The sequence below is a fragment of the Carettochelys insculpta genome, chromosome 2 (genome assembly GCF_033958435.1).
Source record: "Carettochelys insculpta isolate YL-2023 chromosome 2, ASM3395843v1, whole genome shotgun sequence".
Lineage (NCBI taxonomy): Eukaryota > Metazoa > Chordata > Testudines > Carettochelyidae > Carettochelys > Carettochelys insculpta.
Genome location: NC_134138.1, coordinates 46,589,542 through 46,602,841, shown reverse-complemented (window position 1 = coordinate 46,602,841; position 13,300 = coordinate 46,589,542). Strand labels below are relative to the sequence as shown.

Sequence of the window (13,300 nt, the reverse complement as noted above, 5' to 3'; positions counted from 1 at the left end):
GTGCTCCCCACTGCCATGCTGGAGCCTTCCTATTTATTTGTTGACAACATTTGCAGAACTTTAAAATATTGTTTTGCAAAATTTTTATTTTGTTGGCACAGAATTCTGGCATGAGTAAGTTTTCTTGATTATGGTTTGTTATGGTACCTGTCACCTGACAATCATTTTGTTTCGCTGTGCCTGTACCTTCCTCTCAGGATTCTGAATTAATGCCATTATCTGTCTTCTAGCTCAGAAGCAGCATCTAAGCAGTGACTCACATTGTTTCTTACCTGTCTGTGGCAAGAGGGCAGCATAAACATTCTTTTACAAAGTATCACTGTATTAATCCCAAAATGAACTAACTAAAGCCATAACTTTCAGCTTTCCAATTATGGCTTTGACTTTCTAGCAGGCAATAAATAAACATTGTGTACTGAGCAAAACATGTTAAAGATTAAACACAATACTCAAGGTCTTAGAAAAGTCTGCCAAAGAAGCTGATTTTTTTTTTGTTTGGTGAAAAAAATCAAACACATTTCTCTCTAAGGTATTCAGAAGTGTTTACGATAATTACAAAGCCAAATATATTTGGTGCCACTTTAAGCCTAAGGCTGTGTCTACAGTAGTCCTGAAGATCAGCCTGCTCAGGTTTGATCTTCCAGGGTTCAATTTTGCATATCTGATAGGGATGCGCAAAATCAACCTGTCAGGGGTCACAGTTGACCCCTCTACTCCTTGTGAGATATAAGAAGTAAGGGAGATCAGTGGGATAAACTCTTCCATTGCCCTTCTTCTCTAAGGACGGTCAGGTAAGCTGAGTGCTGCTACTTTGATTCTAGCTACACAATTGCCATAACTAGAATTATGTATCTGCAGTTGACTGACTTTGCCTAGTATAGACCTAGCTTAACGTAAGTGACTTGGTCCACCGTTCTCTAGCGTTTTTGTTAGTCTTTAAAGTGCTACTTGACTGCTGTTTTGTTTTGTATGTGGCTGAGTTGCACTGAATTATTCAGCACTATTACTTGATTATTAAAACATTCAATGGCTTTCATTTTTATGGAAAACATTCTACCAGGCAGTACTAATGTACACAGCTATGTGCATTGCAGTAGAGGAATACCACCTCTGTAAGTTGAGCCATTGTGAATCTGTGCCTTGGCTAGGGAAGATGGGGCAACAGGTCTAATCAGCATGGAACTCCTGGAGGAGCACATGGAGCCCAGTGCTAGAGCAGAATCGTATAGCTAGCTATGGAATGACTAAGACCAGCTTGGGTGACACTATGTCCAGGAAACTGACAAAAATAAATCTGGATGGGGAAAGATTTAGAGAGAGGTCTCTACCATGAGGCCTTTCAGAGAGACAAGGTGGATCAGGCAGTATCTTTGATTGCTTCTGCTGGTGAGATGTTTATGGGTATGTAGATTGCCAGAGGTACAGGTGGGTCTGATCTTTCCTGTGCTGGTGGTAGCCTGTAGAGCTGACAGCAGCCATGAGCTTCCTGCAGCCTGGGGAGGTATCAGAGGTAGGTCTGATCTCCCCAAAGACCTGTCAGTATATTCACATTGGATGCTGAGGTCTAACCTTTGGCTATAATAACCTTTCTTCAGACATGAGGAATCATTTAAGCCTTATTATTTTAATTTTGCAGTCATTTCTGACAATGACTGTAAACTGTGCTCCTGGCTTGTGTTATACTGAGTTTAAACTTAGCTGTGTTCTTGTGTAAATTAATGTTCAGTGCAGTTATTAAGTTAGCATCTTAGTGGTTGTGAACTACTATTGGTTTTCAGAGCTTATTTCCAAATGTATTTCATTATCTTAGCATCTAATCCTCATTTGTCACAGTCACCAAAAAGTTATAGTACTGACTTGATGATATCTGTTTTTTCAGGAATGATTCTGTCCCAGAAGATAACATTTGGAAGGGTATCCTCTCTGTGATTTTCTTCTTTTTAATCATCAGTGTTCTAGCTTTTCCAAATGGTAGGTATATTGATGCTTTACCTTTATTTCAGATGCATATTTCTTTTCCTTTGTTGTCATGTACTTTCTGAGATGGAAAGTATTGCTTGCTTTTGAATATAGGCAGATTTTATTCACAGTCTTTACATTACATTAAATTAAGCTGCTGCATAAATGAATTGTAATAGCACTGAGCTGAAATAACAACAAAATATATAAGAACAATCAAATTAGCTCAGACCAAAGATCCACGTGTCCCAGTATCTTGTCTACCGACAGTGGCCAATTCCAGATGTCTTTAGTGTTTTTAATTTGGGGTAAATATTTTAAGGTGAGCCTCTATTAGGGTGTCTTTTAAAATTTCACTTTTGGCACTGTACTTTTTAATTTCATTTAACTTTTTTTTTTCTCTAGTCCCCTTTTCTGAAATTAAATGCTAATATATTGGGTTGCTGTGGTGTTTTTCCTGACAAAGGAATGTTAAAAATAATTACATTGTGATCACTTATACCAAGGGGTCCACATTTTGGACCAGATCTCGTGTTCCACTTAGGACTGATCAAGACTTGCACCTCCTTTTGTGAGTTCTAGGTCTGGAAGCAATAAGGCTTAGGAAGGTCCCAAATAAGGGATCGTTTCCTTCTGCTCAAGTTGGATGTTCTCCTTCCCTGAGTCTTTCATTCTCCTCAGCAACATAGAGGAGAGACTTTTCTACTGTGTCTTAGAAAGTCGCATCTATGTACATTCTGTCCCTCATACCTCCTTCATCTCAGCCACTCTGGTCTCCAAAGCCTGTACGTGGTCTCTGAGGATCAGGAGGTCCTTGCACCAAATTCATGCATATGCTATCTTCCCATAAGGCATCATATATCCTGCTTTGGATGCATTTAGGGATGTAAAATATGAAACGGGTCTGTCTTCAGCAGCAAATGACTCTTCAGTCTTGAACAATCACATGAGAGTATTTGAGGGGCAGAGGGAATAAATTAGAGATGGTGTCTCCTCTCATCAGGTGTAAAGATCTGCCAAAATCCAGTTTCATAAATTCTAAGGTCAACAAAGACCACTGTAACTATCTGTCTGACCTCTTGTATGGTACCTGCCGTAGAACTTTCCTAAAATAATTCTTTTTGAACTGGCATATATTAAAAAAAATTGTTGCTAGTTTCCTGATGGGGGCTATAATACTACTTTATTTTTAGAAAAATTGTGGGTGAAATTAAGTATTTTTAAGTATGCTTTGATAGAAAGATAATGATTATAGGAAGATGGAACTTAAATGATTGTGTTAACTTTCATTAAATCTCCCAGAAAATTAATATTTCCATCTCATAATTGTTTTGGGTAATTTTTTCAAAATCTTTCTGGACTAAATAAAGAACTCTTTATAAATTGAGGGATCATTCACATAAATCATAATTTTAAGTAGCTTCCTCCAAATTAGCATCGTTGACAAAAGAAGGGAAGTGTTTAACCCAGTGTGCTGTTCCATAGCTACGTGCTATACAATCTCATCAAGGTAATCAGTAATACACCATTCAGAAAGGAATTATTTATTACACACAGACCAAACATATTTCCTACTGGGAAGAACACATTTGGATATGCAGAGAAGGTTGCTTAATGTAATCACCCAAGCCACAAGATCGACATGTGACTGTTGTTCAAGTATGGACTTAGGAAAAAAACCCATACTGAGTGAAAGAGGCATGGCTGTTTGCATATGGGATTCAAAGAGCAATCCATAATGTGTATTAAAGACCTATATTTTCAGACTCTTTCTGCAGTGTAGAAGAATGGATTATACTTAGAAACTTTTCAGCTCTATCAGACAAGGATGGCCCTTATCTCCACTTTGATTTTTGCTCTAGTTTGATGTTTTAATGTAACAAAGAAAATCAATCTAATCTCTGTCTTCAAAATAAATAAGTCTAAAAAAAAAAAAAAAGGGCAGTAACAAGAGCACACTCATCCTCAGGAATCTAGTCCGAGACCTTTAAAGAAATTTTGAAATATCTTGAAGTTAAGCCGTTTTGAGCTGTGTGTTTCATCAGGATTTGCTTTTGAGCCTAGAGGTATCTTTAAAGGTATCCATTTCAGTTTTGTAGCCAGAAAAGCTAATTTATTTCCACGTAAATCCAACCTCTGCGTGTGAGATGCCTGATATCCTTTGTGATATCTGATATTAAGTCTGTTAGAAGTTTTAGGTGGCCTACCTGGTAATTTTTGAGGAGTTAATACTCTCAATTTCATTGCTAAGATGCAAAAATTTGTACTTCATTTCTTTTTCATTCTCAAAATGAAACATGCCTGTGACTGTAAAAAGCCACAGAACAGAGGTAATCTAGAAAACAGATCAAGCAATCATCCTGTTAGAAATAGCAGCAGCTGGCACCTCGGCAGACATGCATCCAAAATACATACTACTGCCTCACTGCCATGGAAAAAAAGCCAATGAAATGTGATTTCATATTTCGTCCATAGACTAGTAATGATCAAAAAACCTTCAAATCCTACACTAGAAGTGAACTCCTTTTATTTAAATAAAGCAGAGGGTCCAAGCCAAACATTCAAGCACATTGTAAAGCTTGAAGGAAAACTGATAGTTGCTTGTTAACTTTTGCTGATATTCCCCTGGACCAAGTTTAGAAATAATAGTCTGGTTTTACTCTTCTTTATCAATTCACTGTCATCTAACATTTCTCCCTACAGGGCCTTTTACTCGCCCACATCCAGCAATATGGCGGATGGTTTTTGGTAAGTGTGTTTTTTTTTTTTTTTTAAATTCATTTTTAATGTTTTGTTTAGTATCATCAGAAAATGTTGGCTTGTTGAACCTGAGATTTTTCAAGGAAATGATTTGAGTTCAGTTAGCCGCCACCAAATCGCATGTTGTGCTCCCTCCCAGCTTGCTTGCTGTGTGGCTAGGGAGCACTGCTGTGCTCTCTATCAGCTTGTAGATCTAGAGAGCCCTGCCGTGCCAGAGTTCATAGATTCCAAGGCTTGAAGGACCATCATCAAGTCTGAGGCACCTATATAACATAAACTATAGAACTTTGCCAACGTAATTCCTAGAGCATCTCTTTCAGAAAAGCATCCAATATTCAAATTGTCAGTGATGGAGAATCCATTGTGATTCTTGGTCAATTGTTGCACTAGTTAATGACCCTCACTCTAGGTTGAACCTCTCTAGTTTGGCACCCTCTGGTCTGGCAACATCTGCAATCTGGTGTGATTTTAGTTAGCCAGATGACTGCGTATCATGGGGAGTGGCCAAGTGTCCCATGAAATTTGTTTACAGCTGCCCATCTTGGCTCTTAGTGGTCTATGGTGTTATTTAGCTCTGATTTACCCCCAAACATCTTCTAAGAACTCTGTTTATATATTTGTCCTGCCAGTTCACTTCCAGCACTGTTTCCAGATCTGAAGAAGTGGATCTGCCCCACAAAAGCTCATCACCTAAGAAATTATTTTGTTAGTCTTTAAAGTGCTACATGACTGCTGTTTTGCTTTATGAAGGTACAGACTAACTTGGCTATGTCTGTGTAACTTGCTATGTCTGTGTAACTAAGAGCCCAGTGAGCAGTGGAAGTGTTGGTAATGCTGCTGCACAATATTGATCTCTTGGGGTCCAGAAAATTCTCCCATTCAGCACCAGTCAAGTCCAGAGAGTGCTCGACTAGAGAGGTGCAACCTGTGTTAGAAATGTACTCCTTATTTCCATCCTCAGTTTGTCTGATTTCATCTTCAAGCCAGTGGATCATGTTATGCTTTTCTTTGTGAGATTGGAGAGCTCATTATTAAATATTTGTTCCCCACATGGGTCCTTATATGCCATAATCAAGTAATCTTCTAAATATCTCTTTAAGCTAAATAATTTGAGGTCCTTGAGTCTCTCACTATAAGGCACATTTTATAATTCTTTACTCGTACTCATGGCTCTTCTCTGAATCCTCTCCGAATGATCAGCATTCTTCTAGAATTGCAAGCACGAGAATTGAAGACTATTTCATCAGTGGTTGCATCAGTGCCAAATACAGAGGTAAATTAACCTCTTTGCTCCCGCTCAAGATTACTCTGTTTGTGCATCCCAGGATCACAATAGCTGTCTTGGCCACAGTGCCACAATGGTAACTCATATTCAGTTCATTGTCTACCATCAAATCTTGTTTTAGATGCACTAATTTCCTAGATAGAGTCCACCATCCTGTAACTGCACTGTAAATATGGCCTGCACTGTTTGTTCTTCAATGTTTACATTTACGTTTAGTTGTATTAAAATACATATTATTTGCTTGCACCCAGTTTACTAAGCAGTCCTGATGACTCTGAATCGGTGACCTGCCCACTTTATGATTTACCACCCGCCCCCAATGTTTGTGTCATCTGCCACCTTTGTCAGAGATGACTATATGTTTTCTTCTGGTGATTGATAAAAATGATAAATATGTTAGGGTGGAACACTAACCCTTCTGGCACCATGCTGGAAATTGACCTACTAAGTGACAATTCCTTTTTCACAATTATGCCTTCAGACCTATCAGTTTGCAATATTTTATTCCAGGTACTGTGTGCCATGTTAATTTTATATCTTTCTAGTTTCTTAATCAAAATGTTGAATGTTATCAAGTCAGGTGCTTTAGAGAAGTCTAAGAAGTATACTATGTCAGCACTATTACCTTTATCAACTAAGGTTGTAATCGCATTTAAAAAAGAGAAAAGTTTATTTGACAGGAATTGTTTTCCATAAATGTTAATTACATTATTCTCCTTTAATTCTTTATGAATTGAGTCCAGTATCAGCTGCTCAATTATTTTGAAAGGGATCAATGTCAGGCTGACAGGCTTACAATTATCTGTGTCATCCTGTTTAAAGTACCCTTCTGAAATATTGGCACAATCTTACCTTTCTTTGTCTTTTGTAACTTATCCACTGTGCCAAGACTTACTGAAAATCAACATGAATGGGTCAGCAAGAACTCAGTATCTCTTAACAACCCTGGGATGCTGGTGGAAGATGGGAACAAGTGACAGGCTGGATCACTTGTTCTGTTCCTTCCGTCAGTGGCATCTGGCATTGGCCACTGTCAGAACACTGGAAACTCAGCTTGATGGGCCTTTGGTCTGACGTTGTATGGCTGATTTTATGTTCAGTTATTTTCTGATTTTTTTTTTTTCCCCGTCTCGTTAGTATCCTCCAGAGGTAGTGGTGGAATCGAAAGAATGCTGTCTCTGTGATGAGACTATCTTCTGTTTTTTTTCCAAATAAAAACAGACATATTTATTGAATGTTTCTGCCTTTTTGCATTGTTATTAAGTCTAACAGTTCCATTGAGCAGTGTATGAATATTATTGCCCAGTTTCTTTTTATTCCTGGTATACTTAAAAAAAATCATTGTTGTCTTAATAGTGCTGGCTATGTATTTCTCCTTTTGCCACCTTGCTTCCCTTATCATTTTTTTCCATAGCTTCTAACTTTTGATTTATATTAATTACTATCTGCTTCCCCTTTTCCCATGTTATGTGTTTATAGCTATCTTCATCTACTTTTAAGCCACGTAATTTTATTACCAATATGGCCTTCTTCCTCAGTTGTGGATTTATAGCTTTTTTTGGGCTTCTAGTATGGTGTTCTTAAATGAATTTCCATTATTATTCACGTTTTTCTGATTAAATTGTTCCTCCCAGATGATTAGGCTCATAATTGTATTTTTAGCTTTGTGAAATTGGCGCTGTTAAAGCTAGAGTCCTGCAAATCTGTGGATATCCGCAGCTCATTTTTGTGGATGTGGATAAAAATTTTGTATCTATAGAAGACTCTAGATAAAGCACCAATACAGTATTACTAGTCTGGACTTATACAGCTGGGACATTATAAATATGATCAAGTAATAATCACTTGTACCGAAGCTGCTATTAATTTGTACTTCTGTGGTCTGTTCCCATTATCTGTTAGACAAGGTTTAATTAAAAAAAATTCCCCTGTGTAGGCCACAGCACATTTGGGCTATGTCTAGACAGTGAGCACTGTTTCAGGATACAAAGATACCCTCAAATAGCTGCCTGGATCTATGCAATGCTCCTGTTACCTTGAAAGCTCTTTTGAGACAACAGGCACACTATTCTGACATCCCTGTAAACCTCATCAAGGAGTATAGGGATGCCTCAAAATAGGGCTTTATGATGTCATGTGATGCTGTTTAGACAGTGCCATATGCCACAATAGCCTATTTCGAAATAAGTGATGCAATTTGCGTAATGCAAAATACGTCACTTATTTCGAGGTTAGGTTAGAGTGTTATCTAGACATAGCCTTTGTGTACAAAATTGGCATCTATCATGTTTAGAAATTCCAAGATGTTTTAGTATTGGCAGCATGAGCTCTCCCACAGAGTGACATGCACCAGGATTATACAGTTCATGCAGCAGAAATATTCAAAGATGGTTGCTTGAACATTCTTTTCGTTCAGCATGTTGATTAGTAACAGAGAAAGCCGTGCTAGTTTATATACTACCAAAACAAAAAAGCAGTAAAGTAGCACTTTAACGACTAACAAAATAACTTATTGGTGAACTTTCGTGGGACAGACCCACTTCTTCAGACCATAGCCATACCAGAACAGACTCAATATTTAAGGTATAGAGAACCAAAAACAGTAATCAAAGTTGACAAATCAGAAAAAATTGATCAAGGTGAGCAAATCAGAGAGCAGAGGGGCTGGTGGGGGTGTGTGTGTCAAGAATTAGATTAAGCCATGTATGCAAAAGAGCCCCTATAATGTCCCAGAAAATTTGCATTCTGGTTCAAACTGCATGTTAATGTGTTGAATTTGAATATCAAAGAGAGTTCAACAGTCTCTCTTTCCAAAGCAGTGTGAAAATTCTTCTTCAGTAAGATGCAAACTCTTGAGTTATTAACAGAATGGCCCACTCCATTAAAATGTAGACTAACTTGCTTGTGGATCAGGAGTGTTTTGATGTCAGTTTTGTGCCCATTAATTCTTTTTCTGAAAGAGTTTGAAGTCTGTCCAATATACAAAGCATCTGGGCATTGTTGGCACATGATGGCATATATGATGTCAGTTGAGGAACATAAGAATGTGCCCGTGAGTCGGGATTTCTATGTACAATGCTTCTGGAACTGTGCTCAAACTGACATTATACGCAAACAATGCTAAATGAGGCGCAATCTCAACTATGCTGAATGCTATGCTGTCCAGAGTCTCAAAAATAAGCCAGACATTATAATCAAACCAGCTGGCAGATGAGGTGCTGCTGTTATCATGGATAAGTCAGACTATGAACAGGAGGCAGCCAGACAACTCTCCAACACACTGCATTTTACAAACCTCTCTCCTCTGATCCCACTTTGGAATTCCAAAAGAAATTACCACTACTACTTAAGGAAGTCCCTGCTGCTACTCGGGACCTTATTAACTCAGACTCACCATCTGAGCCCCAGCCTGGATTATTCTATTTACTTCCCAAAATCCACAAACCTGGGAACCCTGGACAACCTATCATTTTGGGTATTGGCACCCTTACCACTGGACTATCCAGTTATGTGGACTCCCTCCTCAAACACTATGCCACCAATACTCCCAGCTATCTCCAAGATATCACTGACTTCCTGAAGAAATTACAAAACATCGGAAGCGTTTCTGACACCACCATCCTTGCCACCATGGATGTAGAAGCTCTGTACACTAATATTCCACATAAAGATGGATTACAAGCAATCAGGAATACCATCCCTGATGCCACCACAGCCAGTCTGGTGTCTGACCTCTGTAACTTTGTTCTCACCCACAATTATTTCCGATTTGGGGACAACGTATATCTCCAGACTAGTGGAACTGCTATAGGCACCCGCATGGCCCCACAATATGCTAATATATTTATGATGGACCTGGAACAACGATTCCTCAGCTCTCGTCCCCTATTACCCCTCCTCTACTTAAGATACATTGATGACATCTTTGATTTGTACTCATGGTACAGAGCCTCTAGAAGAGGCTTTAGAGTCTCTAGAAGGGCCTTTAACAATCTGCACCCCACCATCAACTTATGCCTCAATTACTCCATGCAAGAGAGGCATTTCCTGGAAACTACAGTGCAAATCAAGGATGGCCTAATTGGTACCACACTCTACCAGAAACTCACTGATCGCTGTACTTACCTACACACTACTAGCTTCCATCCTGCACACATAACTATATCCATTGTTTATAGTCAGCCCCTTAGGTACAATGACATTTGGTCTTATCCTACTGACAGAGACCAAAAACTACAAGATCTTTACCAAATATTCATAGCCCTGAATTTCCCCCCAGGAGAAATAAAAAAAAGAAATCAGCAGGGCCAGACGAATACCTGGAGACCAGCTACTCCAAGATAGGCCCAAAAAAGCCAAGAACGGAACACCACTGGTCATTACCTTCAGCCGCCAACTCAAACCACTGCAACACATTGTTAAAGACCTACAGCCTATCCTTAATCAGGATGCCACACCCCAAGTGACAGGCCTGTTCTCTCCTACAGACAACCTCCCAACCTCATGAAGATTCTCACCAACAGCCACAGTCTCTACCACAGGAGCACCAGTCCTGGGACTTTTCCTTGCAACAAAGCCCACTGCCAGCTTTGTCCACATATCTATTCTGGAGATACCATTACTGAACCTAACCAGGTTAGTCACAGAATCATGGGCACATTTTCATGTTCCTCAACTAACATATGTGCCAACAATGCCCAGATGCTTTGTATATTGGACAGACTTTCAATAACTCTCAGACAAAGAGTTAATGGGCTCATGATCATGACATGTGGGTTAGTCAGCAGCCTGGGAGTAAAAGGGTTAACCTCCTTAGCCAGGTGGGGTTGGCCTATAGGAATGTAGGTAAGAATTGAATTTTTTGGCTCCTCCCTTTTTCTGTCCTCTGTTCGTTCTTCTTCTTGCCAGCCATGAGGGAGACAGACACAGAATATCTCCCTCCAAGAACAGGCCCTCCAGTCTTCTGTAAGTAGGGTAAATTTTAGATAAATCCATTAGGCTTTATTGTTTTATGGTTTGGGAATTGGGATCTGATGTCTGTGCACTTTTTAGAAATGTTCTTTTACTCTCCTTTTAACTAAGTTCTAGGCCCATGGTGGAGACTCCCCATGTGTTTTACTTTGTGTCTCTTCCATCTAGTCATGAGGCTTGTATCATGAATATTGTTGTAATAATAAAAGTTCTCTCTTTCTTTTTATTAACCTAGTATTGGTTAATGTTTGTATCCTGGTTTTTTACTTTTGGGGCTGAGATTTCCCACGTAGTTGCTCCCTGCTTTCCTTATTATTACTTGGGTGGTGGCAGCGAGTTTTATCCCCAAAATCTAAGGTTTTTAGGATTTTGGGGAGGAGGTTTATACCAAAACCTGGTAGATAAGGTTTTGGAGATACTTTTGCTGGCCCCCACTTCTGCATTTGTCTTGCTAGAGTGGGGGAGGAGCCATGACAGCACAAAACAGACATCAAAACACTCCTGATCCACAAACGAGCTAGACTACATTTTAATGAAGTGGGCCATTCTGTTAATGACTTAAGAGTTTGCATGTTATTGAAGAAGAATTTTCACACTGCTTTGGAAAGAGAGACTGTTGAGCTCTTTCATATTCAAATTCAACACATTAACACGTGGTTTGAACCAGAATGCAAATTTTCTGGGACACTATAGGGGCTCTTTTGCATACTTGGCTTAATCAAATTCTTGACTCCCTCACCTTCCCTCCCCTCCCCGGTCCCCTCTGCTCTCTGATTTGCTCACCTTGATAATTTTTTTTTCTGATTTGTCAACCTTGATTACTATTTTTGGTTCTCTATACCTTAAATATTGAGTCTGTTCTGGTATGGCTATGGTCTGAAGAAGTGGGTCTGTCCCACGAAAGCTCACCTAATAAATTATTTTGTTAGTCTTTTAACGTGCTACTTTCCTGCTTTTTTGTTTTGTTCAGCATGTTTGAGTTCCCTGAAGTCATCCATTATCTGTCAGAGATCCTGCAGTTCAGTTCCCTTGATGCCAGTTGGAACCAACACCATTGCCTCCTTGTCTTTCTACTTCAGAAGCCTATTCGTTCTTAGTGATATCTCTTTTGTTGGCTCTGGAAAGGCACTAATCCTGTGTGACAACAGGGGTGTGTGTTCTGGTTCTGTAGCTTGAAAACCATAACACACCATCCTGTTGTCTGCTGGTCCCTTGTAGAATATTTTTTTAATTTTTTTCTGAAATATTGTCTGTCTTCCTTGACTGGTTTGAGAAATCTTTGTGAACAATTTTTTTTTAATGTTGTACCAAGCTGCTATTTGGACTTGCTAGATCTTGAGAGGTGTCTTCCAAAGTTTCCACATTGAAGATATCTGACGATTGCATCTGACAAAGCGGGTCTTTGCCCACAAAAGCTTATGCTTCAAAATCTCTCTTAGTGTGTCAGGTGCCACAGGACTCTCATTGTTTTCACGCTGAAGATGTGGTATGGGTTTGAAATTTCTTGCTGTGTGGAATCTCTCCCAATCATCTTCTCTCTGGTGGCTATGGACTGCCCATCCTCATTTGTTTCCAGCCTGCAGAATGTCACTGTAACATCTTGACTGTTGTGGTACAAACTTACAGGCCTTCTCTCTGACTTTTTCTCTGATTCCTTTGTGCCCACATCCCACCTTCCTTGAATCTGGGGTACTAGTGTTTCCTGAACCTGGATCTCTAGAATCTCCTCAGCTTTCCTGATTCCCAGTATATTGCTGTTTCTTCTTCACTGCAAGATTTTTTTTTTTTTCCTCCAGCACAACCCCCAGCTTGCACTTCATGCACATCAAATCCCTTCTGACTTTCAGAAACAGGAAAGAAAATGTGGCACACCCATTGCAGGTCACCCCCACTGTTCCATTGACTACTATCCTTATGTCACATGTTGTGCTGAACCTAGACGTCTTTTACACTGCTTCTCTCCACGTGCTCCAAAAATTCCCGATTAGCTGTGTCTGAAATGGGGATGTAAAATCCCATTTAATTGGTTAACTGGTTAAACCCTAGGCTTGGGGCATCACTTTGGAACCATATTTTGACTACTTGGTCTGCGGACTTTCCTCAGTAAACGTTCCATGTGAACATGTTTCTACCTCCTACAGGTCTCAGCGTTCTCTATTTCCTGTTTCTGGTATTTGTGCTCTTCCTTAACTTGGAGCAGGTCAAAGCAGTGATGTACTGGCTAGATCCTAATCTTCGATATGCCACTAGAGAAGCAGACATTATGGTATGTATACTTTATTTTTGTGCAAGTTACAGCTATTTCACATCAACTGTCAGATCTTT

At 39.4% G+C, this 13,300-nt stretch overlaps 1 protein-coding gene across 1 annotated transcript in view; it reads left to right on the top strand.

The window, feature by feature from the left end:
* The window catches only part of PTDSS1 (phosphatidylserine synthase 1), a 48,988-nt gene that overhangs the window by 1,099 nt on the left and 34,589 nt on the right, over window positions 1-13,300 (top strand). Inside the window, exons 2-4 of the mRNA XM_074986906.1 lie at window positions 1,880-1,971; window positions 4,663-4,707; window positions 13,117-13,241. Coding sequence (XP_074843007.1) covers window positions 1,880-1,971; window positions 4,663-4,707; window positions 13,117-13,241 — 262 coding nt within the window. The remainder of the gene's footprint in view (window positions 1-1,879; window positions 1,972-4,662; window positions 4,708-13,116; window positions 13,242-13,300) is intronic.